We start from the raw sequence: 27,098 nt of genomic DNA on the forward strand, positions 1-27,098 counted from the left end.
ACACTGTAGCTCAGCTTTTGGAAGTGACACAAAACCCTGGAGGAAAAAGGGGCCTCTTGGTTATCCCTGTGAAAAATCCATTTTGATTTAGCTGCATCAGGAGTCACTTGTGCGTGGGGGTTTTTTTTTACTATCGGGAAATCTGTCTTTATCTCAGAGTTACAGTGAGGTTTGAGCATCTCTTTCTTTTGGGGAAAGAGGATTTATTAAAGGCGCCAACGGTGCGTGACAATTCGGAGGGAGGGGGAAAAAAGAGATAACTGATGAAAATATGCTGATGTTTAAAGCACCGGGACAGTCCGGCTCCTTCCGCACAAGCAGAATAATGCACTTCCAAACTGCTTTCAGTGCTCTTTGAAGCTGTGCGGAATGGCAAAATCCACTTGCAAACAGTTGTGAAAGTGGTTTGAAAACGCATTATTTTGCACTTCCAAACTGCTTTCAGTGCTCTTTGAAGCTGTGCGGAATGGCAAAATCCACTTGCAAACAGTTGTGAAAGTGGTTTGAAAACGCATTATTTTGCGTGTGCGGAAGGGGCCTCTGTTTTCTCAGAGGCATTTTGCTCCCTTTCTCTAAGAAGCTCGGGGTCGAATGCCGCTCCTCTACCTGAGAGTTGGCAACCCTGCCAGAACTTTTCTGAATGAAGAGATGCCTTTCTATGTGCTGAGAATTTTTTATAGCTGGTGGGTGGGATCTTGTTCATAGAATCGTAAAGTTGGGAGAGACCCCCAAGGGCCATCAAGTCCAACCCCCTGCACGTAATCAAAGCACTCCTGACAGACGGCCATCCAGCCTTTCTTCAAAAACCTCCAAAGAAGGAGACTCCACCACCCTCCGAGGTTGTGCATCCCACTGTCGAACAGCCCTGACTGTCAGGAAGCTTTTTCCTGATGTCTAGGTGGAATCTCTTTTCCTTCACCTCGAACCCATGACTCCTGGTCCTGGTCTCCAGAGCAGCAGAAAACAAGCTCGCTCCCTCACCAACATGACAACCCCTCAAATATCTAAACAGGGCGATCATGTCACCTCTTCACCTTCTCTTCAACAAACTAAACATCCCCAGATCCCTCAGTCTCTCCTCGTAGGGCACGGATTCCAGACCTTTTACCATTTTGGTTGCTGTTGCTGGCTGATGTGCAAAGCGGCGCTGCTCAGCAAGAGATGTGGTCATGCGAATTCATCCGATTTTATTCTCGGGCATTAGAGATCCCCTGACTTATCCCCCTCCTGTTGCTGTCGCTTTGCCTGCAGGTGTGGTACGAGCCTCCAGCATCTTCCCAATCCTCAGCGCCATCCTGCTCCTGCTGGGAGGCTTCTGCGTGGCTGCCAGTCGGGTCTACAAGTCCAAGCGCAACATTATCCTCGGGGCTGGCATCCTGTTTGTTGCTGCAGGTGAGTGAAGGACGCAGTAGAGCCTGCGGAATCCCTCTAGGGCAGGGGTGGGCAACTATGGCCCTCCAGATGTTCGTGGACTACAATTCCCATCAGCCCCTGCCAGAATAGCCAATTGGCCATGCTGGCAGGGGCTGATGGGAATTGTAGTCCATAACATCTGGAGTGCCAAAGGTTCGCCACCATGGCTCTAGGGCTTGAAATGCGGATAGCCAGGTCAAAGGTTTTCTGGTCTGATCAGTGACAGAGATCTCTCTCTCCCTTCACCTATTTCTCTGATCCGCCCTCCGTTCTTCTCTCCCTCCTTTTTGGACTCTATGCATCTGTGTGTTTTCATAATCAGTCTCACTTGCTGTGTCATATAGGATGATCCTTCACTTCTGCTTGGCCTTCACCCATCTTCCTCTATCCTTTCTTAGATATCAGCCATCCACCAATTCATTCCTCCATCTCCCTCTTACGTGCCTCCCTCCACATATTTATGAACCTTGTCATACCACTGTCATACAAAGGAGTAGCAGTGGTGTAGTGGTTAAGAGCGGGTGTACTCTAATCTGGAGGAACCGGGTTTGATTCCCCGCTCTGCCGCCTGAGCTGTGGAGGCTTTTCTGGGGAATTCAGATTAGCCTGTGCACTCCAACACACGCCAGCTGGGTGACCTTGGGCTGGTCACAGTTCTTCTGAGCTCTCTCAGACCCACCTACCTCACAGGGTGTTTGTTGTGAGGGAGGAAGGGAAAGGAGTTTGTAAGCCCCTTTGAGTCTCCTTACAGGAGAGAAAGGGGAATATAAATCCAACTCTTCTTCTTCTTCTTCTTCACTGTTTCTCTGCTTCTCTTCAAGTCATATCATGTCTTATGGTTTTCATGTTGTTTCTAATTCTTGTCTTCCTGGTCCTTTTTCATTGTTTGACATACTGCTTGATTGCCTCGTTTTATATTTTTCATCTGCCTTCAGTGTCTACAGATAAACAAAACCAAAAAACGAAACAAAACCCTCCCCGAAAAGCTACACACCCATCACTCTATTCTTCTGTCCGAAAAACCATCCACGAATTCCAGAATTTTTCGTTTCCTCCTTTCTTAACACACATCTTTAGCTTCAGTCACCCAGCCACTGATTTCATGCACCTGACATCTTTCCTCTCACTGCCCTTTATTTCCACACCCTCAGGTCTCAGCAACATCATCGGGGTCATCGTCTACATCTCAGCCAACGCTGGAGATCCCGGCACAAAGCGCGATGATGAGAAGAAGAGCCACTACTCCTACGGCTGGTCTTTTTACTTTGGTGGCCTCTCTTTCATTCTGGCTGAGATGATCGGGGTCCTGGCTGTCAACATATACATCGAGAAGAACCGGGAAGCCCACTGCAAGAGTCGCACGGAGCTGCTGAAAAACCCTTCTTCCTCGTCTTCGGCTATATTGCGTCTGCCCAGCTACCGCTTCCGATACCGCCGCCGGTCACGTTCCAGCTCCCGCTCCACCGAACCGTCGCAGTCTCGAGAAACCTCGCCCGTTGGCCTGAAGGGTTTCCCCTCCACCGACATCTCCATGTACACACTATCGAGGGACCCCTCCAAAGCCAACGTCAGTTCACTCTATGGCGGGGCCAGTGAAACAGCATCGACGGGTGCGGCAGCATCCGGGGCAACCGGTACCGGTGGCGGGTTCCTCCAGCTGCACAACACCTTCCCCAAAGACCCGGGTGTCACTGTCACAGTGACCGGGCCCGGTGTCGCAGGGGCTACTGGCACCCTGGGTAAAGATGCCTCCTCCAACACCAACACGCTCAACAGGAAGACAACGCCAGTGTAAGGGTTAGAGCAAAGAGAGGAGAGGGCACAGGAAGGCAATATGAAGGGAAGGCACAGCTCAAAGTGTGAAGGGAGAGCGGGAATGCTGTGAAGCGAGCAAATAGTCCACCCGTGCAAACATCTTTTTCTTTCTTTCTTTCTTTCTTTCTTTCTTTCTTTCTTTCTTTCTTTCTTTCTTTCTTTCTTTCTTTCTTTCTTTCTTTCTTTCTTTCTTTCTTTCTTTCTTTCTTTCTTTCTCTCTCTCTCTCTCTCTCTCTCTTTCTTTCTTTCTTTCTTTCTTTCTTTCTTTCTTTCTTTCTTCCTTCCTTCCTTCCTTCCTTCCTTCCTTCCTTCCTTCCTTCCTTCCTTCCTTCCTTCCTTCCTTCCTTCCTTCCTTCCTTCCTTCCTTCCTTCCTTCCTTCCTTCCTTCCTTCCTTCTTCCAATATCTTGCTTTCCCCTCCTTTCCTTTCTACTTCCAGTATCTTACCTTTCTTTTCTTTTCTTTTCCTTTCCTTTCCTCTCCTTTTTCCTTTTTCCTTTCTTCCTTTTTCTTTCTTCCTTTTCTTTCTTCTTCTACTATCTTCCCTCCTTCCACTTTTTATCTCTCCGTCTGTCTACCTGTTCCTCTATTTCTCCGTCTACTCACGATCTCACGTCACCCTTTTTAACCCACCAGTGGGGCCTGAGTACATCTCTCTCATTTTGTGGGGAAAGAGGTAGAGGAGTAAGCCCACGAAGGGGGCTTTCCATGAAAGAAATGACAGGGATCAAATATTTGTACTAGTCAGAAACAAAACAAAAACCACTGTCCTTTTTCAAGCGGGCACTCGCAGAATAGCCAAAACGAGTATTTTCGCTGGGTTTTACAATGAGGAGTGCCGTTGTATCTCGGCGGGGCTTGGGGGAGCTCTTGCCTACTTGGTTAAGATTTACAGCGGACAGCCTCAATTCCAGGATCCTGCGAGAGGGGAATAGGGCCTGAAAGCAGCGTGAACAAATGAAAGCCCAGACTCCTCTGTTCATAAGTCTCCTACAAGATGGCTTCCACAGCGTACTGTGCCAAATCCGGGGCTGCAGTGTAGCTCAAGAGGGTGTTTTGTTCCTCAGCCAGTGTGAGGAAACCCTCTCTTCTCCTTCGCTGCAGCTTAATTAAGGGCTGACAAAAGTTTGTGCCAAAACACAGAGCAGAATTTTTTTAAAAAAAAAAGAGAAGGTTTTTTGATTAATCTAAAAGGGCCGACTGCCCCCTGCTGGTGGTCAGAGGTATTTCTAATCCATTAGGCTTTGCCGCATCTTCAAAGGACACCTTTTGACCAAAGTCTGTCCGGCTTTCGGCCCCCTTTCCAAACACTGAGCCATAGCTGTTCTTTAGATTAAGCTGCCTCTCGGGAGGAGGGGGTCCCTGGCGTTTAAACAGGCGCCCCTTGCCCCTTTGTGAAACGACGTTCACCACAACTGTCTCCGGTTTTTTGTGTCTCACCCATCCATATATACGGAATATATTTTTCTCTTCTCTTCCATTTCCGAAAGAAGAAATCTAAAACCAAACAAGACGCGGCCGACGGGATTACGCCTCTGCTCATCCTCAGCCTGACACCCTCAAGCAGTTTCCTAGGGAGAATTTTTACATGTATTATAGATATATAAATATACACACACACATACATACATACATAGACAGGAGATTAGGCAAAACGATTGTGACGTTTCTTAGGATTTCGCTTATTTCGTTTCTGTCAGAAATGGAACTTCTGTGGATGATTACGGGTTGGGTGTTTATTTTTTTTCCCAGTGAAGCTCAACAGTGGTGTACCTAGACAAACTGGCGCCCTGAGTAAAACCTGAGTTTGATGCCCCCCCATGGGTGGAGCAGCCCGGCCTCAGCCCCCACCCTTCCCTGACGGCCCCAGCAGCCCAAGTTCACCAGAGGCAGAGCTCCCCATCCTCCTGCTCTGCCTCCTGAGGTGAGACTAATGAGCCATGCTGGAAGTGGGTGGGGGCTTAGCTAAATTAGGCGAGGCAGGGTAGAAATCAGGCGCCCCCACGTGACTGCAAATATCTGCGCCTTGGGCAACTGCCCACTTTGCCCAATGGGTGGTACGCCACTGAAGCTCATCCCTTTTACGAAACAGGATATTTCTGCTCCTGGAAACCTTTTAATGTCATCTCTCAGACGCTGTTCTGTTGCTCTTACCTTGCGCATGGAGAAATGGATCTGCGGATCTTCACTGCCAATCCACACGGATATTCTTGATTCACGTGCTACAGGACCTGAATGACCCCATGCAGAATTTATGCTTTCTCTCCCTATTCGAAACCGATTCTCTCCCACACTAGTTTATTTACTGCTGTGTGAGCATGGGCCAGGGGCTCCTATTCTGGATCGAGGGAAAGAGGGAAAGTGGAACTCACTGCATCAGGATTCAGAGTTTCAAAACCTATTCTACGTGCGCTGCCATCGGGGTGCCAGATTTTTATTATTTTTTTAACGACCACCCTAAAAAACAGACTCAGGGATGGTTACAATAGGTAGATATTAACCAAGCAGATCACTGTTACAGGACGGGACGGATGGCTCAGCAGGAGAAGGCAGAATTCACAAATGAAATGTAAAAATTAAAAACTAGTCTATTAAAATCTAAATTCTTCTTCTGCTTCTGTGCGTGAGGGAATCAATGGATCCGAATGTACCATATCCTAGGAAGATAAATAACTGTTTAGAAACTGACAAAAAAAATCACATTGATTTAGGGGTGCAATCCTGAATAGACTTACTAGGAATATATTCCACTGAATGTCATGCTGATAATCACTCCCGATAATTCTGAACAAATCATTTTGTTCTGGAATTCTCCAGCTGCAAAATTGGGGACTGAAATGCACAAAGTACAGACTTCCTGAATTCAATAAGATTCAACTGAACCACATGGCCAGGGAGAGTGTCTAAAACTCTAAGTCAATTAAATGTTTTTTATAATAGAAATACTTCTTACCAATAAGTGTGTTGGACACAAACTCTCTTCTAATAGTAACTAATGTTTTGGGAAAGCCATGTATGAAAAAAACAGAAACTGTGACTGTCTCTTTACTGTTTATTCTAGCCTTTTAAAGAATAATATTTTTTTCATTTGTTTTGATGAAAGTGTATAATTTGAGGGAAGGGTAGACTTATATAAGGAGTGATGGGGATTTTTCCTTTCTCAATTTTATGTGGCAACGAGGGACCCAAGGGAGAAACATTTGAAGAGAAGAAAGCGGACGTTTTGCAAGAAAGGTCAAGGGAAAGAATACAGTTCAGTGGAAAAGCATCATCCGTTCCAAGTTTTCTGTATAAAGTGGGTTTCGTATTTTAAAAAAGCCAATTAAAAATCCTAGAAAAATATTGGCAAAATCTATTGATTGTGCTAATTACTGGGGAACAAAGAAGAGAAACTCATTTTTTTAAAAAAAAAAAAACACAAGCGAACAAACGCAGCCTGACTTGTCATAATAGCAACAAGAAAAATGCATGGATTTTTACTGGAATCTACCTTTCAAATAAAGTCCTATGAAAATCTTTTCAGGGGAGGTTGTTATTGAAGGAAAGGAAAACAAAGCCCTGTTGGGAAGAACACCCCACCCATATCTACTGGTTGATATCGACCTGCTGGTTTGGGCTGTTTTCTAGAGGAGATCCAAATATGTTCTGGGGATTTTGGGAAAGCTTATCTATTTTTGCAATAAATGGTTTAGGTCAGTGGTGGCGAACCTATGGCACGGGTGCCAGAGGTGGCCCTCAGAGCCCTCTTTGTGGGCATGCGCAAACAGATCCCCCCCCCCCCAAGGCTGGCCTGGCCCGCTGGGCTCGATTATTAGCATTAAACCTAAGACCTAGGTTTGGGGAAGCAGTGCAGGTAACCCTGCTAAGCACTGTTAAACCCCACTGGTTTTCATGCAAAGAACTAAAGTGTGATTCTTTACCTGGGAGTAAGCTTGGTTGCTGGCAATGGGGCTTGCTTCTGAGTAAACCCTCCTAAGGTCGTGATTCACCCATTCGAAGCTTTGCACGGTTGCTTCACCAAGCTTACTCCCGAGTAACGCACGCCTCGGAGCCAACCAGTTTTTCTAAAGTAAAACCTCAGTATTCAGGTTCAATTGCCGTGTTGGCACTTTGCGATAAATAAGTGGGTTTGGGGTTGCAATTTGGGCACTCGGTCTCGAAAAGGTTCGCCATCACTGGTTTAGGTAGTTGTGGACAGCTGGATAAACAATCCCAGGCACCATTTTCTCTCCAGCCTTGGGGCTTATATCTGCCTTTGATCTGAGAGCCAGGGGGCACAAACACGATCACAGAGATAGGAAGGCATTTGTACGCTATCAACTGCCAGCTCAGTTCAGGAAATCCCAAACTAGGTCATCCTGGAAAGATGTCTGATCCCCCTCTGCTTGGAGACCTCCCATAAGGGAGAGCCCACTGCCCCAACCAGGTAACTGAGAGGCAACGTGGTGTAACAATTAAGAGCCGGTGGACTCTAATCTGGAGAACTGGGTTTGATCCCCACTCCTCCATCCGTGAATTTCTTGGCCAAACTGGGATATTTTGCTTGCCCAACCCAGGATATTTGGACCGTGCAGAAACGACCAGAGAGAACTTTCTCCCCGCTCTGCTAATTGCAATGTGCTTGAACTTCCACGCGGGGGCAGTCTTAGTCAATGGGTACTAGGGCAGCTGCCTTGGGCCACACGCTGGTAGGACCCAACTACCCACACCCTGTCCACCCACTGATGGAGGGGAGAAAAGAAGAGAACTTGCTGCCTTCTGCTTCTTCCCTACCTGTCCGCACCTGTTTGCAGCGACAACCACCTGAGGATGCCTCATCTGGGACTTGGGCAGCTGGCTTGGCAACGGTCACACATGGTCGCCATGTCTAGGGCATAGATGGCTGGAAAGATCTCACTTTCCTCATATAACATGAAGAGCCCCACTGGTGGGGCATTGTCCCAGGCTCTAGAATCCATACAATTGTCCCTCCTCCCATAACAACTTCCTTGCTTTAGTTAGACTCACATGTAGTGTTGCCAACCTCCCTGTGGTGACTGGAGATCTCCTGGATTTACATTTGAACTCCAGGTGACAGAGAACCGCTCCCCTGGAGAAAATGGCTGCTTTGGAAGGTGGGCTGCCTAGCGTTTTACCTTGAAGAAGGAGACGGAGACAGAGACGGAGAAGAAGAAGAAGAAGAAGAAGAAGAAGAAGAAGAAGAAGAAGAAGAAGAAGAAGAAGAAGAAGAAGAAGAAGAAGAAGAAGAAGAAGAAGAAGAAGAGGAGGAGGAAGAGGAGGAGGAAGAGGAAGAGGAAGAGGAGGAGGAGGAGGAAGAGGAAGAGGAAGAGGAGGAGGAGGAGAAGGGGAAGAAGGAGAAGGGGAAGGGGAAGGGGAAGAAGAAGAAGAGGAGTAGGAGTAGGAGTAGGAGTAGTAGTTTGGATTTATACCCCACCTTTCTCTCCTGTAAGGAGACTCAGGGTGGCTTACAAGCTCCTTTCCCGTCCTCTCCCCACAACAGAAAACTTGTGAGGTAGGTGCGGCTGAGAGAGCCCTGAGAGAACTGTGACTAGCCCAAGGTCACCCAGCAGGGACGTAGGAGTACGGAAATACATCTGGTTCACCAGATAAGCCTCTGCCACTCGGGTGGAGGAGTGGGGAATCAAACCCGGTTCTCCAGATTAGAATCCACCTGCTCTTAACCACAACACCACACAGGCAGAGAGGCACCTGAGGTTCCTCCTCTGCTCCATCCCTAAATCTCCAGGTGATTTTCCGCCTTTCCCTTGCCCCCATTGACTCCAAATGTCTCCTTGGGCAGTATGCCCTTGTTTAATATTGAAGGCAGGGGGCTGTCTTGTTTTTGCCAATGTTATTCTGTAAGGCTTCACATACACAGAAAGTGCTGTTCAATTAAATACATGAGGGGGAGAATTGTTCACTCTCCCTTTCAAGAACTGGTTCTTGCAAAACATTAGCTCTTTGGGCGGGGAGTGGGGTACCTGGATATCTGCTCGCTATGAGCGTATTAAAATTATTGGCGGATTGTACATTTAAATCAATTCCATTCATTACACTGTAGCCTGGGCTCAATGCTACTCACATGCCGTACCGTCTCCTGATTTCATTATTTTGCGTTAGGACTAGTTGCTGCCTTTCCGCTCCAAACTAGGTTCCTCCATTCAGGGAAATGCAGTGCATTCTCTACAGCCAGCAAGGTGTAGTGGTTCAGAAGAGTGGATCTAATCTGGAGAACCGGGTTCGATTCCTTCACTCGAAGGCTGCTGGGTCACAGTCACAGTTCTCTCAGAACTCTCTCAGCCTGCACAAACGCGGGCAGTGGGAAGCTCCTAGCACCTCTCGCCTTGAAAACCCTACGGGGCTCGCCGTAAATCAGCTGTGACTTAGCAGCATTTTCTACCACCCTCAGCAGCACTATGCGTGATTCTCACGGCCTGCAATAGCACGCCCTGTTACGCCGATATCCCATCCCTCCATCTCTATCCCTCTCGCCCCTCCCCGCAAAAGCTATCATTTCACAATAAATCAGCCCTTTCCTCTGATCAGTTTGTGCTGAACCCTCAGCTAGTCCCGCCCCCCCCCTCGCCCCACGGGGGATATCAGCACCAGATGCTCCCGCCTGCTTGTCACTGCATGGATGCACATCCCAAAATTGCCACTTTCCTCTTCCCACATTTGCATTCAGCATCTTCAGCCCTCGGTTCTGAGGTGCCAGCGTCTCCCCCGCCCCGTCCTCTCCCAAGCCCTGGTTTTCCTCAGGAAAGCTGCCAGCTTGGCTGCGCCAACAGAAGGGGCTTTCAGGAAGCCAAGGGACAAGAGCCCCAGTGAAGTTGCCAAGCAACGGCGAGGCCTTCAGAAAAAAAAAACACAACCACAGGAATAAAGCCTTATTTTCAGGTTCTGAACAGTAGGCCTGACGACAGGCTGGAATCCAAGATGCCGTTCTCTAACCAGACCTGCAGCTCAAAGAGGATTTATTTTTTCATCTTTACAACACTTCATTATGCTGCCTCTGAGGACTCCAAACACAAAGTGGGGGAAATGGGCTGTCAGCTACTACAATGCCGAATTTGTCTCCGGTGGAATGCCCTTGTTCAGTTCAGATTAACAACAACTTTCACCCTCTACGCGAAGAGAGTTAAAAGGAATATCGATATTACATTTACAGGCTCAAAACACACACACACACACAAAAGCCAGCAATCTTGCAATGGTTGGGGAAGCCACCTGGAAGTGGGGGCAGGCAAGTTGAGGTGCAGGTAGAGGGGCGCCTCCTTGCGTGTAAACAAGGAAACACGAGGGGACCCCACTGCAAAGGCACGGAGACGCGAGGAGCATCGTGGGAAGCACTCCATGCATAATAGGCCAGTGATGGCAAACCTATGGCAAGGGTGCCAGAGGTGGCACTCAGAGACCTCTCTGTGGGCACACGCAAACAGAGTTCATCATGTAGTGGGGATCGCCTCCCCCCCACACATGTAGGCTTGCCTGGGCTGCTGGGATCGATTATTAGCATTAAACCTAAGGCCTAGTTTTAGGGAAGCAGTATAGGTAACCCTGTTGAGCGCTGTTAAACCCCACTGATTTTCATTCAAAGAACTAAAGCGTGCTCCTTTACCTGGGAGTAAGCTCGGTTGCTGGCAATGGGGCTTGCTTCTGAGCAAATCCTCCTAGGGTCGTGATTCACCCGTTCGAAGAGTTGCACGGTTGCTTCAAAGCAAAGTTAACAACTACCACCAAGCTTATTCCCAAGTAACGCACGCCTCGGATCCAACCATTTTTTCTAAACCGAAGCCTCAGTATTCAGGTTAAATTGCCGTGTTGGCACTCTGCGTTAAATAAGTGGGTTTTGGGTTGCAGTTTGGGCACTCGGTCTCGAAAAGGTTCGCCATCACTGTAATAGGCCTTAGTGTTTACGCAGCATCTTTTAGAGTGGTCACAACCCTGCACAAAATTACCTCAGTAAGCCCAGAAAAGTCACTCATACCGTAAGCAGAGCGCCGAGGCGGAGAGAGATCACGGCCTAACCTAAAGCTACCAAATTAATGTATTGCCGGGGCAAGATTAATAACCGCAATTTGACCTTTAAGGCCTTGACCTTCTTGACCTTTAAGGCCTTGCGCGGCCTGGGACCTCCGTACCTACGGGACCGTCTTGCTCCACATGTCCCAAATCGGCCTCTGCGCTCAGCAGAGGCAAATTTGCTGGTGACCCCTGGCCCCTCAATGATGCGGCTGGCCTCCACCCGGGCCAGAGCTTTTACAGCTCTGGCCCCTGCCTGGTGGAATGCTCTATTTCCAGCTACGCGGGCCCTGCGGGATCTTAATGAATTTCGCAGGGCCTGCAAGACGGAGCTGTTCCACCGGGCTTTTGGGGAGTCCGGCCGCTGATGCCCCCCCCTCCTCCTTTTCACAACATCTGTGGACCCTGCTGTTCCCTCTCTCCCCTTCCCCTCCCCCCTTTTTTGTTAGGGGATTTCTAGTAGGACGCCATCAGTATATTTGATTAGGATGCTGCATTTTAATGGGGTTGATTTTAACATATAGAGCCATATTTAATGCTTATTTACTGATTTTATCTGTGCTCTATCTATTTGTTTTGTTCACCGCCCTGAGCCCTTTGGCCCTTAATAATAATAATAAAAATAATAATAATAATAATAATAATAATAATAATAATAATAATAATAATAATAATAATAATAATAATAATAATAATAATAATAATAATTTCAAAACAAGGGAGCAACAGTGCCCTTCCTCGGGAAGAAACCGAATCATTGCTGAAACACAGCTTCTAAACCAGTGTGTTTCGAAGCATTATAATCAACTTTCTCAGGCATGCCAGCCAACACACGGGGCAGGGAGAACCGGGGGGGAGGGGGTGGTGGTGAGGGACTGGGCACATTTTCACACCAAATACTATGAAGAGCATCTCAGCTCTGGGGCGGCCTATTTTGTGCGTCGCGCACAAGCGCTGCAAAGGCAGGGGGACTTTTCAGAAAAGGCATTAGGACTGTGTTTAATTATGCAGGGGAGGGGGACGCTTGGCTGTGCCAGACCCTCCGGGGGGCATTGCGAGAAACAGAGGCAAAAGTTCTCCTCCCTTGTTGCTGAGCTGGCAAAGGCGTTGTTCGGTTTCGGTCTCTGCATCTTTAAAACCGCACACGCATCCAGACTGTCTGTGCCCCCTGCAGCCTTAAAATAACCCTTATCGCCTAGGCAATGGATGAGGAACTGTAACAGGTGCTCTGCATATTTTGCCAAGGCCGCTGCAGGGGGGGTGAGGTTGCTGCTGTTCCATCCCTGTCAAGCCAGGGCACTGGGTGGGGAGGAAGAGGGGACAGAGGGAGAGAAACTTTTCAGCACCGCTTGCAGAGTAGCGACCTACATAGCACCCAGTCGGAGGCCTCCGAGAAGACCAGGCTCACAGCTTGGGGGTGTTACGCCACCGGGGCGGGTCTCGACGGCTCCTGAGGCAAAATTGAGGCCCTCCAAGGAGAGAGGCAGGGAGAGGGGCTATGATGTGGCCCAACTTTTTCCTTCAGGATGAGGAGCAGCGCATGGGGGCGCGCACGCGGGCCGGGGGCAAGCGGCGCAAGGCCCTGACCGACGAGCAAGAGGGGAAGATCAAGCTGGCCTTTTTCGTGGCCATCGTGGGCATGACCCTGACGGTGCTGGCGGTGGGGACGGAATTCTGGGTGGAGCTCAACACCTACAAGCAGAACCACACGGCCATCTGCGAGGCGGCCCACTACGGCCTTTGGAAATTCTGCTACAAAAGACTTTGGGTGGAGGACGTGGAGGATCAACGGGCCACCTGTGGACCAGCCGAGCTGCCTGGAGGTAACTGCACCGCTGAGCCCCATTTCCCTTTCCCTTCCACCTGTCTTCCCCTCCCTATACTCAGGACAACCTACAGCCTGTTCCTCAGCAGGTGACCTCACAGGCTGTATCTGGCTTTCCCAGCTCCTTTGATAATCCTCCTGAGCTCCTTCCTATTTCCTTCCCCCCCACCTGCAGCATCACCATAACCCACCCCCACCCCCACACACCCCCCCACCCACCCACCCCACACACACACACTCTCCTTCTAGTGGTCACCGCTACCCCAATTCCTGTTGTCGTGTTTCCATTCGATGCAACATAAGCGCAACAGAGGACATGCGCCGTTCATAAGGAAAACCGAGGTTGTTTCCACAGGGCGTGTTTGCTCCAGTTTGGCGTTCAAACCAAAGCAGCCTGTTTTTTATTTGAGACATCATCCCCCTAAGCATCCCCTATCCAGCTTTTCCCCTCTTTTGCTCCTGTTGGAGGTGGTCTTTTGGGAAAGTTCGCTGCCAAGGTCTGTTTGCATCCTGTGCGGACCAGGAAAGTACATATCTTTGTAGTTCCTGCCCACGTTGGTGTCGTTTTCCTTAATGTGATTTCCAATCGCAACCAGCGGTCTGCAGTGCATGTTTCGGGCTCTTTTTTAAATACTTGCAATACCTGTCTCATGGTAGCTGTTTTTTTTTAATCCCCCAAAATCGGTCTGTTGGTACAGCAAGGAGAAAGGCAGTTGCTGGGGGCTGGGTCAAGTGAAATGTAGGGGAAACAGCAGTGTGGTTATTCCGTTGCCAACAGGTGGGTTCTAATCTGGAGAACCAGGTTTGATTCCCCACTCCTCCACCTGAGTGGCAGAGGCTTATCTGGTGAACCAGATGTGTTTTCGCACTCCTACATCCCTGCTGGGTGACCTTGGGCTAGTCACAGTTCTTCGGAGCACTCTCAGCCCCACCTACCTCACAAGGTGTCTGTTGTGGGGAGAAGAAGGGAAAGGATAAGCCATATTGAGTCTCCTTATAGGAGAGAAAGGTGGAATATAAATCCAAACTACTACTCCTCTTCTTCTTCATCATCATCATCTCCTTGCTCACACAAAACCCAAACACATCATCCTTTCCCTCTCATCTCTTTACCACGATGCGCAAAATACATATCTTTTCTTCCTGTATCACTTCCATCTGCCCATCTTGGCCTTGTCCCATTTCAATCCCATCAGCTCTAGAAGCTGCTAGCAATGCCAGAGTTCACCAAAGACTTTGAAATGTAGAATCTTGATGCACTGGTTACTACCAGCTAATAAAGAGTGATCTCTGGTGTATTTTCCAGACACCCGCTCTACGAGGATACAAAATCTACTTGAGTATCGAATATAATAGGCTATCCCTGACTTATGGGCTGTGGTAGAGAAAGATAACAAAATCAGAATTCCCATCACGTCCTGGATTCAGGAGGCCCAGTGGTTGTATTACAGCATAGGTGTGAAACTCGCGGCTCTCCAGATGTTATGGACTACAGTTCCCATCATCCCCTGCCAGCATCATGCACCTGTGTATTAGAGAGAAGTATTTTTCCCAAACCTGGAGCAGTGGGGGCTCTGACCTATGTGGCGTTTTGACCCAACTCGTTTTTTTTAGGCCTTTAATTTGTGATGTGATGGTTCCCATTTAACGAACAGAGGGGAAGCTGGCCATGGCCTCGTACACACGCAAGGAGAAAAAGAGTACCTCTGGGTTTGTGCAGAGTGCATGTCTCTCGCCAAAGTCATTGCCTGCAGATTTGAAGGGGGGCTTGGATTTTGCGTAAGCTACGGTCAAGACATCTTGCAGTTACAGAAATAAAAACGTTGTTCATGTGTGCGCCCGACCATTTTTGTACCTATCTTCCCTTTCTCTTGGGAATATTTGACTTAACTTTGCCTTTCAATTAACTTTCCCTATTCAGTCCTGGCAGAAGAGTCCTTCTTCATTGGTGCTCTCTGCATGTCATGAACTAGAAATTGGACGGGGCTTTGCTGAAACCTAACCCCGCACAGATTTAGATTTTTTTTATTCTATTAACCAAGCCCTTCCCCCCCCCCCCCCATGTACTCATTTCTCTGTGTTGGTGTGGAAACATTTATGTCATTGCATTTTTCCCATATAGCTGCCTTTAGGCCCCTGTGCTACATGGTTTGCCGCACTTAAATGCGAGTGGAGGACTTTTGCCAAACCATGCTTTGGTACCTATGACCAGGTTTAGAAACTTGGGTTTAAAAGCAAAAGGTGGTTTTATATACTAGATCAGTAGCTTGCAGGCAAACCCATACCCTTGATTTCCCCCAGCAAACCTATAGGCCAGTGGTGGAGAACCTATGGCACGGGTGCCAGAGGTGGCACTCAGAGCCCTCTCTGTGGGCACACATGCACAGAGTTCGTCATGGTGGGGGGTGGAAAATCGCCCCTCACACACACACATCTAGGCTGACCTAGGCCACTGAGCATGACGTGTAGGTAACCCTGTTAAGTGCTGTTAAAACCCCACTGATTTTCATGGGAAGAACTAAAGTGCAATCCTTTACCTGGGAGTAAGCTCGGTTGCTGACAATGGGGCTTGCTTCTAAACCCTCCTAGGGTCGTGATTCACCTTTTCGAAGCGTTGCACTGTTGCTTCAAAGCAAAGCCACCGTCTACCACCAAGCTTACTCCCGAGTAATGCGCACCTTGGAGCCAACTGATTATTCTAAACCAAAACCTCAGTATCCAGGTTAAATTGCCGTGTTGGCACTTTACGATAAATAAGTGGGTTTTGGGTTGCAGTTTGGGCACTCGGTCTCAAAAAGGATCGCCATCACTGCTCTAGGCTGTAGTTGAGAAAGATAACCCAAACCTGTAGTAGTAAAAGATAGCCATACCTATAGGCTGTAGTCGAGAAAGATAACCATACCTTTAGGCTGTAGTAGTAAAAGATAGCCATACCTATAGGCTGTAGTCGAGAAAAACAACCATACCTTTAGGCTGTAGTCAAGAAAGATAACCCATACCCGCACGCATATAATATTAACGTACCATCCTTTATATGTTCTGCTCTTGCTTTATTTTCCAACTTCCAGTCCGGAAATCTGGGTTACCACCAACAGTCTTTCCCAAAAAACAAAACAGTGGGCAGCTTGTTGTTCATTTCCTTGTGTTATTTAACGCAAATCCATGCCAAGTTTTCCACTGCCTAGCTTCGATGTTTTATTTAAAAATAAGGAGCAGGTGGCTAACAAAAAAAGTCTTGTTTTTTTTTAACCGATGTTTCTAACAAAGCTCTAATAAAATGCAGATGTTTGCAGAATGTTAGTTTTAAGGAAGTCTTGTCGACCACGCTTGGGACCAGACAGAGGCATTTTGGTACATTTTGGGAGCAGCAGTGGCGTAGGAGGTTAAGAGCTCGTGTATCTAATCTGGAGGAACCGGGTTTGATTCCCAGCTCTGCCGCCTGAGCTGTGGAGGCTTATCTGGGGAATTCAGATTAGCCTGTGCACTCCCACACACGCCTGCTGGGTGACCTTGGGCTAGTCACAGCTTCTCGGAGCTCTCTCAGCCCCACTTACCTCACAGGGTGTTTGTTGTGAGGGGGGAAGGGCAAGGAGATTGTAAGCCCCTTTGAGTCTCCTACAGGAGAGAAAGGGGGATATAAATCCAACTCTTCTCCTCCTCCTCGCAATCTCTTGTTGAGGTGTAGAGCAGCAGTGGCGTAGGAGGTTAAGAGCTCGTGTATCTAATCTGGAGGAACCGGGTTTGATTCCCCGCTCTGCCGCCTGAGCTGTGGAGGCTTATCTGGGGAATTCAGATTAGCCTGTACACTCCCACACACGCCAGCTGGGTGACCTTGGGCTAGTCACAGCTTCTCGGAGCTCTCTCAGCCCCACCTACCTCACAGGGTGTTTGTTGTGAGGGGGGAAGGGCAAGGAGATTGTCAGCCCCTTTGAGTCTCCTGCAGGAGAGAAAAGGGGGATATAAATCCAAACTCTTCTTCTTCTACATGAGGCAGGAAATCCCACTGGGTATTTGTTCTGCGATTATGGTTGCCAACTGTTGGCGAAAGAATGCCCTGACCCTTTAGAAGAGGTTTAGTGGGATATCATCTACCTCGATTGTTATTTACCTCCAAGCCACAGGTGTCAAAATTTGTCACCCTCCAGATGTTCATGAATTACAATTCCCATCAGCCCTTGCCAGTTTAGCCAATGCTCATGATGGGAGGGACTGATGGGAATTGTAGTTCATGAACATCCGGAGGGCCACGAGTTTGACACCCCTGCTCTGAGCCATGAAATATTTCAGCTGGCCAAGTTAACGCATCAGGCTTCTGTTAAAAAGGTCCGAGAGTTTTTCTTCAGGCCAACTGGAAATTCCGTCCACCAGCAAAACAGTCAACAACATAACATTTCCCACGCCTCCCGGACTTTCCGATCGGCGCCATTTCTGAAGCTCATTCCGTGCTGTATTTTCGTCAGTTTTTGAGATTTTATTTTGGGGAGCTCGTGTCTCCGTAGCTTTGAAGACACGACCCCTGGAGGATCGCAGCAAGAGGATTTGAAGCTGTTTAACATTTGATCCACACATCTTTTTTTAAAAACCCAGAATGATCACAAAATGGCAGCCAGGAACTGTCTCGGGGAGATGAGCGCGAACAAATTGAAAACAGATCCTCTGAAGATGCCAGCCACAGATGCAGGCGAAACGTCAGGAGAGAATGCTGCTAGAACACGGCCAGACAGCCCGGAAACCACACAGCACCCCAGTGATTCCGGCCGTGAAAGCCTTCGACAATAAATTGAAAACATTTTGGCGAACGTTTTCAACGACCTGTGCAGAATGGACCGATGTTCCACCCTTTAAGGGGCAGAGGACTCCTTTGGCCTCTTGGCACGGTCAGCCTCGACCGATCTTGTGGCAATAGAGAGGTTTCCCTCCAGTGGCAGGTAGTTAAGGGTCAAATTAAAGGCTATATATATTATATATATATATATTTTAAGAGTCAGGCCAGGGGAGCACAGCTGGGCTCAGCACCCCAAGTCGAGAAAAGGTTCCTGCCTCCTTCCCAGCTGTTTTCCCAAATGAAAACCTTGCCGGATGGAGAGTGATTTTACCAGTTTTGCTGCTCCGTGGAACAGCAAAATTGAGCAAAATAACCCCCTCTGTGGTTTTCGCACGGGAAAACAGCTTGGCCTGTCATTCTGAGCTCATTTGGGCTCTCCTTTTTGCTTTTTAAAGAAGCTGTCCCCGCACCGCAGCTGCAGGGAACGTGAGTTGCTCTTTAAACGCGTAGCATTTCGTTTGGCCCTAGACGGAGTTTCAACCACAATCGGGCAACTTTTTTTCTGCAGAGATTTGCCTATAACCGGCAGCCCTTTTTCACCTCACATGAAATGTGCGATTGCTAGTCCAAAAAATTGCCCGATTTGCTGACCTCCCGCGGCTGCCTTCGGATGAGACAGCGGTTGCCATTTCCTTTGCCAAGACAATAAGCAAGGGGCCACGATGCTGTCATCTTGCCCGCTGCGCTTTCAGCAGTGGGGAGTTCTGGGCAGCCATTCCAGTTTCCTTTAGAGGAGAGTGCCAGAGTTTTACAGCCTCTGCTTCAGAATCTGTTTATTTACAGCTTGGAAGAAAGGAGCAGATAGGAGGCACCGAATTGACAGGCAGTCCCGAGGCAGAATCAATAGTGGGGGCTCCGTCAAAACTTTGGGAGGATGCTCACGCATCAATTTTGTCTGTGCCTGCTCAGCCTCTGTTCCCAGTAGGGTTGCCAGCAGTGGTGGGATTCAAATAATTTAACAACCGGTTCCGTTGGTGGGATTTAAATAATTTAACAACTGGTTTGTTTACAAGCACAGTTTTAACAACCGGTTCTACTGAAGTGAACATAAGAACATAAGAACTAGCCTGCTGGATCAGACCAGAGTCCATCTAGTCCAGCACTCTGCTACTCGCAGTGGCCCACCAGGTGCCTTTGGGAGCTCACATGCAGGAGGTGAAAGCAATGGCCTTCTGCTGCTGCTGCTGCTCCTGAGCACCTGGTCTGCTAAGGCATTTGCAATCAGAGATCAAGGAGGATCAAGATTGGTAGCCATAGATTGACTTCTCCTCCATAAATCTGTCCAGGCCCTTTTTAAAGCTATCCAGGTTAGTGGCCATCACCACCTCCTGTGGCAGCATATTCCAAACACCAATCACACATTGCGTGAAGAAGTGTTTCCTTTTATCAGTCCTAATTCTTCCCCCTAGCATTTTCAATGGATGCCCCCTGGTTCTAGTATTGTGAGAAAGAGAGAGAAATTTCTCTCTGTCAACATTTTCTACCCCATGCATAATTTTATAGACTTCAATCATATCCCCCCTCAGACGTCTCCTCTCCAAACTAAAGAGTCCCAAACGCTGCAGCCTCTCCTCATAAGGGAAGGTGCTCCAATCAACTTCAATCATCCTCGTTTGCCCTCTCTCTCCATGCACTTTTCCTATCTCCCTCGATATCCTTTTTTTGAGATGTGGCTGCACCAGAACTGGACACGGTACTCTAAGTGCGGTCGCATCTCACGGCTTTATATAAGGGCATGACAATCGCTTGCAGTTTTATTCTCCAGATTCAGCTTTCCTAATGATCCCCAGCATAGGAGTTTGCCTTTTTCACAGCTGCATTTGCATTGAGGTTGACATTCCCATGGAACTATCAACTAAGACGCCCAAATCCCTTTCCTGGTCTGTGACTGATAGCACTGACCCCTGTAGCGTGTATGTGAAGTTTGGATTTTTTGCCCCTGTGTGCATCACTTTACATTTAGCTACATTGAACTGCATTTGCCATTTCTGAGCCCACTCACCTAATTTATCAAGGTCCGCTTGGAGCTCTTCGCAATCCTTTGTGGTTCTTACCACCCTACATAATTTGGTAGTAATTTGGAACCGGCTGCGTCCCACCACTGGTGGCCAGCTTTTGATTGTGAAATACTCTGGAGATTTTAGAGGGGGAACCCGAGAATGGCAGAGTGTGGGAAGAGAAGGGACTTCGCTGGGGTATTGTGGCGTATGTATAATGCCATATAGCTCACCCTCCAAAGTGGCCATTTTCTCCAGATAAACTGATCTCTGTCCCCTGGAGATCAGTTGTAATCTCAGGGGATGACAGCTAATACTTGGATGTTGGCAACCTAGTTGCCTAGTGCACCTTTTTGTATGTGAGGGTTGCAGGAGGAGAGGTTAGTTGTGGAATTTCTTCAGGTGTTGTGCATTGCATCCTGCTTCTTAAAAAAGCAGATTCTCTACTTTCTGGAATTTGGTTCAGCCTATCTATAATAGAATGCACTAAGGGATTTTGTACCGATGGTGAATCCTCTGGGCTTGTGATTGGCTGGAGCGGCTCTGACATCACAGAGGGCTGAAGTGAGTCTTTTGTTGACACTGACTGATCACTAAGGGGCAATCTATAGAAGGGTCTGCACGACTTGACTCATTGTGTTGTTATACATGATCCAGTCAGATGGCGTTCATTCCAAACTTATATTTTTCCTTTTCCTCATTCGCATCCTATTTCTTTTAAGAGCTGCTAAGGCAATTGATTTGTTGTTGGATGCAGTTAGGGCACTAAGAAAAGCAGCGCAGGTTGTTGGAGCCTCGTTTTACACACACACACACACACACACACACACACACACACACACACACACACACTCTCACACACACACGAGAAGTGGTTGTCTTCAGTTAGTAATTACTTTCACAGTATTACCTGCATTCCACCTGGCCATACCTTCCAATTCCTAGCAATAGCTTGAATCTCTATTTGCTTCAGAAAAAATACAGGAAGCTGTGATCTTTTTTTTCTCAGCTTGCTTATTGCTGCGTACCTTCAACTCTATACAGTTAATATTTGAAACTGTTAGGTGTTTAACATTGTCCTGATTTCTGCTGCCTCCCAAGCAGATTGGTAGGTGTGACTGCATTACCTGACTCGAAACAACAACTAAGCAATAGGTCACGGGGGTACCAGGGATCCATCTGTAATGAACTGCCACGAGCCAGTATGGTGTAGTGGTTAAGAGCAGGTGCACTCTAATCTAGAGAACCAAGTTTGATTCCCCGCTCTGCCGCTGGAGCTGTGGAGGCTGATCTGCTGAACCAGATTAGCTTGTGCAGTGTAACACAGCTGGGTGACCTTGGGCGAGTCACAGTTCTTTGGAACTCTCTCAGCCCCACCCACCCCACAGGGTGTTTGTGGTGATGGGGTGGGGGGAGGGAAAGGAGATTGTAAGCCCCTTTGAGTCTCCTTGCAGGAGAGAAAGGGGGTTATAAATCCAAACTCTTCTTCTACTACTACTTTAATCTGTGTGGACCAAAAATTCATGGTGGAATTATCCCTGCCAAGAACAGTAACATCTCAGAAATGCAAAGAGATAAACATTGTCTCTAAGTTAGGGGCAAGGTACATAGAGTTATCTAGGGAAGAAGGGAGAGACTTTGCAGAGGTGGGGAGAGGGGGAAGAAGGCAAGAGCTAAGAATCCAGCAGCCACAGAAAGTGGGAGCAGGCAGGAAGGAAGGTGTGATCCATTCGGATGAGGGGGAAAGTCAGAAGAAGAAACCTGCAGTCAATTCAGACACTATCAAGTCCTCATGGTGTAGTGGTTAAGTGCAGGTGGACTCTAATCTGGACAATAGGGTTTGATTCCCCACTTCTCCACCCGAGTGCCAGAGGCTTATCTGGTGAACCAGATGCATTTCCGCACTCCTGCATTCCTGCCAAGTTACCTTGGGCTAGTCACAGTTCTCTCTGAACTCTCTCAGCCCCACCTGCCTCACATTGTGGGGAGAGGAAGGGAAAGGAGCTTGAAGGCCACCTTGAGTCCCCTTACAGGACAGAAAGGTGGGATATAAATCCAAGCTCCTCTTCTTCTTCTTGATCAGAAGGATTGTGGGAGTTCTTTGTTTGGAATTTAATTCCCAGGCATGTCCAGGCTCAATCGGGACTGGGGCAGGTGTTTTTCCAATTTGCAGTGGCCCCAGAGAGCTGATCTGTACCCCATTCAGAGCTACACACATACTGATGATAAATTTACTCAACAAGGCAAACAACAACAATGCCCCGGGGCCGTTGCCGTTGCCGTTGCATCTGTACCCCATTCAGAGCTACACACATACTGATGATAAATTTACTCAACAAGGCAAACAACAACAATGCCCCGGGGCCATTGCAGTTGCAGGAAACAACATGGGAACATTTAAGACCCCTTTCCCCATATATCCTGGTCCTAATCCAAACTGGGCCTCTGTGTGGGTCTGAGAATTAAACGTTGCGCACGGAATGCCTGCAGTGTGTCTGATTGACAGGACTTAAGGTGGACAGATGGGAATGCTAGAAGGTGTGAATTAGCCTTAGGCCTCGAGGAAGAGAAACCGGGAGAAAGAAGGCGGGGAGAAAGGAAGAGAGAGAGAGAGAGAGAGTGCTGCGATAATTCAGTGGAGAGGCGAGGAAAGCTGAGGTTCACTCGTTTGTTTACACCACAGGTGTCAAACTCGAGGCCCTCCAGATGTTATGGACTACGGTTCCCATCATGCTGGCAGGGGATGATGGGAACTGTCGTCCATAACATCTGGAGGGCCGCGAGTTTGACACCTATAGTTTACACCGTTTGTATTTTCCTTTCTGCCAGGAGTTCCCAAAGCTGCCGGTATCCATAGAATACACGTATCTATTTTTTTTTTTAAAAAAAAAAACTTGGTAGTTTACAAAACAAAACTGGAAAATAAGTGGACCTGTAAGAGGGGCTGTAGGTGGGCTGGGAGAACAGACCGAATGACAGAATTTTCAACCGCTGAACTTGAAACCAAAACAAATCAAATCCAGAAACGAAACGTGAATAATGAAAACCTCTCCCTATGCACTGAAAACATTTTGTGGCACTCCAGGTGGGAGGGGAAGGGGAAGAAAGAGAAAAGGTGACTCCGAGATGATGCGGGTGCAGGCGTTGGATGGTGGCTTCTTCATTGACACTGTGCAATAACTCGCCCAATATTTGCTTGCCAGCTAAGCAGTCTTCCAGCTCACAGTGGCCCCTTCTGCAAAATAATTGTTTGCAAGTGGATTTTGCTCTTCCGCCTAGTAAAATCCAGCTGCAAAGTGGATTGAAAGTGGATTGAAAGTGCATTATTTTGCATGTCAGTGAGGGGCTGTTTTCAGTTTTCACCAGACCACTGTCTTCAACTCCCCGCTCCACCACTTGAGCTGTGGAAGCTTATTTGGTGAACCAGATTAGCTTGTGCACTCCGACACAGCTGGGTGACCTTGGGCGAGTCACAATTCTTTGGAGCTCTCTCAGCCCCACCCACCTCACAGGGTGTTTGTTGTGGAGGAGGGGGAAGGGAAAGGAAATTGTGAGCCCCTTTGGGTCTCCTTACAGGAGAGAAAGTGGGGATATAAATCCAAACTCCTCCTCCTACTCCTCCTCCTACTCCTCCTCCTCTTCTTCTTCTTCTTCTTCTTCTTCTTCTTCTTCTTCTTCTTCTTCTTCTTCTTCTTCTTCTTCTTCTTCAACATGAGGGCACCCTTTCCAGAAATGTGTTTTCAGCCTCCCTAGGAATTGCTTAGATTTTCTGCTTTGATATACCAAAGTGTTTTAAGTGCATCACCCCTGCAGTTATTTCGAAAGACTCTCCTTTTCACCCAAGCAGCACAAACACTCTTCTGCCCCATTTTCTCATTCGGAAGGTGCTTTCAAACTGTTTTCCAATGAAATGGAAGCAAGTTCCAGGTGCAAACGTCTAGGAAAGGCGGGGGGAAATGACTGAAGGACCCCACTGATGGATTAATTCTTATGATTAAGGCTACTGGTACCCTGTTTCCCTCCCCCCTTCATCCTTCAGCATCATCAATCTCTGCTGACAAATTGAAGAGGGTTTAGAATGCCAGACAAATGAGGGGGAGAGAGACAGAGAGAGGAATAGGATATGTTTAGTTTGGAGGAAAGGAGATTAAGCAAGAACTTGATAACTGGTTTCAGATGTTCCAGCCAGAATGCATGAACAAAGATGGAAAAGAATGCTTCTCCCCAACGCAGATGCTGTGAAGAGAAACATTACACTTTAGAGAGTTGCCAACCTCCAGGGAGGGGCTGGAGACCTCCTGGAATTTCAACTGATCTCTAAAATACAGAGAAGAAGAGTTTGGATTTATACCCCCCCCCCTTTCTCTCCTGCAAGGAGATTCAAAGGGGCTTAAAATCTCCTTTCCCTTCCCCCCCAACAACAAACACCTTGTGAGGTGGGTGGGGCTGAGAGAACTCAGAAGAACTGTGACTAGCCCAAGGTCACCCAACTGGCATGTGTTGGAGCGCACAAGCTAATCTAATTCCCCAGATAAGCCTCCACAGTTCAAGTGGCAGAGCGGGGAATCAAACCCGGTTCTCCAGATTAGAGTGCACCACTGCTCTTTACCACTACGCCACTGCTGCTCCACTTTCTGTGCGGAAAATGAGTGTTTTAGAGGGTGGACTGTATGGTGAGATATTTCTTCTCTCCAACATCTCCCCACCAAAGTTCCCCACCCCAAAATTGTAAGAAATTTCCCAACCTGGAGTTGGCATCTCCGGTAGGCTTGAACAACCCAGTCGTCAGTTCCTCATCCTAACGTTTCAGTATTTAACAGATGTTTACGCAACAGCAGTAATTTCTGCACAGCACAAACGAAACGTTTTGAGGACGTGAAAAGAACTTTTCAGGGAGGAAATTCGAACATCTTTTCCCTCAGAATGTCCTCAGGATGTTTTCTTTCTGCTCAACCCGACTTGTTTTGAAAACGCTAAACTAGCAATCTTTTCCCCTAAGGTGGATTGAAGACGTTTCTTGCTTGTGGCACATAAAGCAGGAAACATCTTTATGACGACTGAGGCTCAGATTAAGCTTGGGAGAGCCACTCTTCTCCCACCTCAGTCTCAGGTCCTTTTCCCTCCTAATGACTCCAAACCAGCTGATTGTTCAAGGATTTATTGTAAAAGTTCAAAACAAAGAAATAAAACATAAAGGCGTTTAGAGATTGTTCAGCTGGTTACATTCCTTTTGGTTCTTTGTCCCCATTCCGGGAACCCATGGCCCAGAGATGCTTCTCTGACCACGTCTCAAGATGGAATTTTAAAACCTTTTGTTTTCCCCTTCTCAGGAAAACTCTGTTCAGGCCATGAGGTAACTTAGGCCTTTGAAGTTTCATCCTGGCACCTTTGTATGGCTTCCTGTCCTCCCTTCAGGAGATCAAAAGGCAAAGATGCTTTTCACAGTAGCATCTTCCATGACATGCCCCCTTTTGGAGATGAAGTCTGTAAACTCCATGTTCACATACTTCAGCTTCCTAATAACACTGGTTGCATAATATCACATGTTTCTAGCTAATACATAGTTCAGCTAGCTATTTTCCATCACAATCTTATTTTTCATACCTGAGTTTAAAGCTGTCACTTTCTCTGCAGCTCACATCTGCCATTTTCTGTGGCTCTAGAGATTTTTGTCGTCAGTGAAGTGTTTTTGAAGCTACCAAGACATGGATCTTTGTAACTTCGAAGACAGTTCATTGAAAACACACAAAAAATGAGGGAAACAACACATGCGCATCATCAGCAGGGAAAACTTAAGGTTTTTTTTGTGTACTTTACAAGCTGAAATAGCAGCCACGTGCAATGCAAGCAGAGGAAACAGCCCTGGGAACAACTCAGCTAATGGTGGGCAGCACAGTGGATTCTGGGAGCAGAAAATGGCGGGCACGGGCTGCGGAGAAACTGAAAGTGACCAATTGAAGATCAAGCTGGAGAAAAAAAATCTGCTTTCTCCTCACACACTTTGTGCTGTCTGGACAAAAAATGAGTAGGCTTCCTTTAAAGATGTTCCCAGGATGTCTCATTTCTGTCCTGCAGAAAGGGCCAGTATTTATTTAACAGATATTTAACAGTTTTTAATCAGATATTTAATAGTATTTATTTAACAGGTGCATTTATTTAAGATCTTTCTGTCAGCATAAATGGCTTCCCGCAAGGGTCTCAAAAACAGCAGCTGTCAATTATACAACTTACTTGCGGGACGATGTCAGATAAAGCCTCACGACAATGCACAAAAGCCTGTCTAAAAATAATGAGACGTCCCACGGCAGCTGCCTCAAACAACAGATTAGAGGCACCTTGAAAGGGCACATTTTGGAATGGTAATCCCAGCTCTGCAAAACACTTCCGATTATTTTTCCCCAACCGAAATCTCCAATTCAGAATCACCCTGAGCTCAAGCCACGTCCCACATTCAGTGAATTTCTGCACACACTAAGGGAACACAGGGGGGAAATCAACGGTGGGGATGCCCAGAGCTGAACTAATCTGTCCATTACGGTGAATGGAGATATTCCTCAGGGCTGGGTCAATATAGCAGCTTGAAGGCATAGCTCTCATGGCAAATTGGTCTTTCAAAATCACTACAAGTACCCAAGGGCCCATTACGCATGGAACACTTACCTCAGGGCTCCTCACTGTGCAGTGGGCTTGTAGTGGGGTCACCTCGCGTTTCTCTGTTTACACGTGAGGAGGCAGCCCACGGCCTCTACCGCAGTTTGTCTGCTGAACTCTACCAGCTCTCAGTTCCTGGTTCTCCTAACTCCACCCGTCAAATTCACCTTAAAGGCATAGATCTCATCACACCCAGTAGCCTCAAAACCATAGGCTTTGTAAAAGCCTACAAATTACTATTATATCGATATTACTGTTATTGCAGTTATACTGATATTCTAGCCCATCCCCAAAACGATACTCCTCTCAAATGAAAGGGGCAACACACTTCCTGGACCACAAGCTGTTGAAGAAGGGGACCGTGTGCTAGAGCTGTCCCCCTCCTTTCCCCTCCAGGTGCCCATACACTCTCTCTCTCTCTCTCTCTCTCTCTCTCTCTCTCCTCTCTCTCTCTCCTCTCTCTCTCTCCCTTCAGCTGCCCCAGGAGAAGATTGAGTTGAAATAAAAATTTTAATTACCCTGAGCAGAAGTAGAGTGGAGAAGGTGGGGTG

At 47.6% G+C, this 27,098-nt stretch overlaps 2 protein-coding genes across 2 annotated transcripts in view; both read left to right on the forward strand.

Moving 5' to 3' along the window:
- The window catches only part of CACNG8 (calcium voltage-gated channel auxiliary subunit gamma 8), a 25,376-nt gene extending 21,954 nt beyond the window's left edge, over nucleotides 1–3,422 (forward strand). The window contains exons 4-5 of the mRNA XM_048517148.1: nucleotides 1,252–1,392; nucleotides 2,565–3,422. Of these exons, the coding sequence (XP_048373105.1) occupies nucleotides 1,252–1,392; nucleotides 2,565–3,208 (785 nt within the window). The 3' untranslated portion in view covers nucleotides 3,209–3,422. The remainder of the gene's footprint in view (nucleotides 1–1,251; nucleotides 1,393–2,564) is intronic.
- An 8,833-nt stretch (nucleotides 3,423–12,255) lies between these two features.
- CACNG6 (calcium voltage-gated channel auxiliary subunit gamma 6) overlaps nucleotides 12,256–27,098 on the forward strand; it is a 36,031-nt gene continuing 21,188 nt past the window's right edge. The window contains exon 1 of the mRNA XM_048517063.1: nucleotides 12,256–13,072. Coding sequence (XP_048373020.1) covers nucleotides 12,748–13,072 — 325 coding nt within the window. The 5' untranslated portion in view covers nucleotides 12,256–12,747. The remainder of the gene's footprint in view (nucleotides 13,073–27,098) is intronic.

This window comes from Sphaerodactylus townsendi, linkage group LG15, assembly GCF_021028975.2.
Source record: "Sphaerodactylus townsendi isolate TG3544 linkage group LG15, MPM_Stown_v2.3, whole genome shotgun sequence".
NCBI lineage: Eukaryota > Metazoa > Chordata > Lepidosauria > Squamata > Sphaerodactylidae > Sphaerodactylus > Sphaerodactylus townsendi.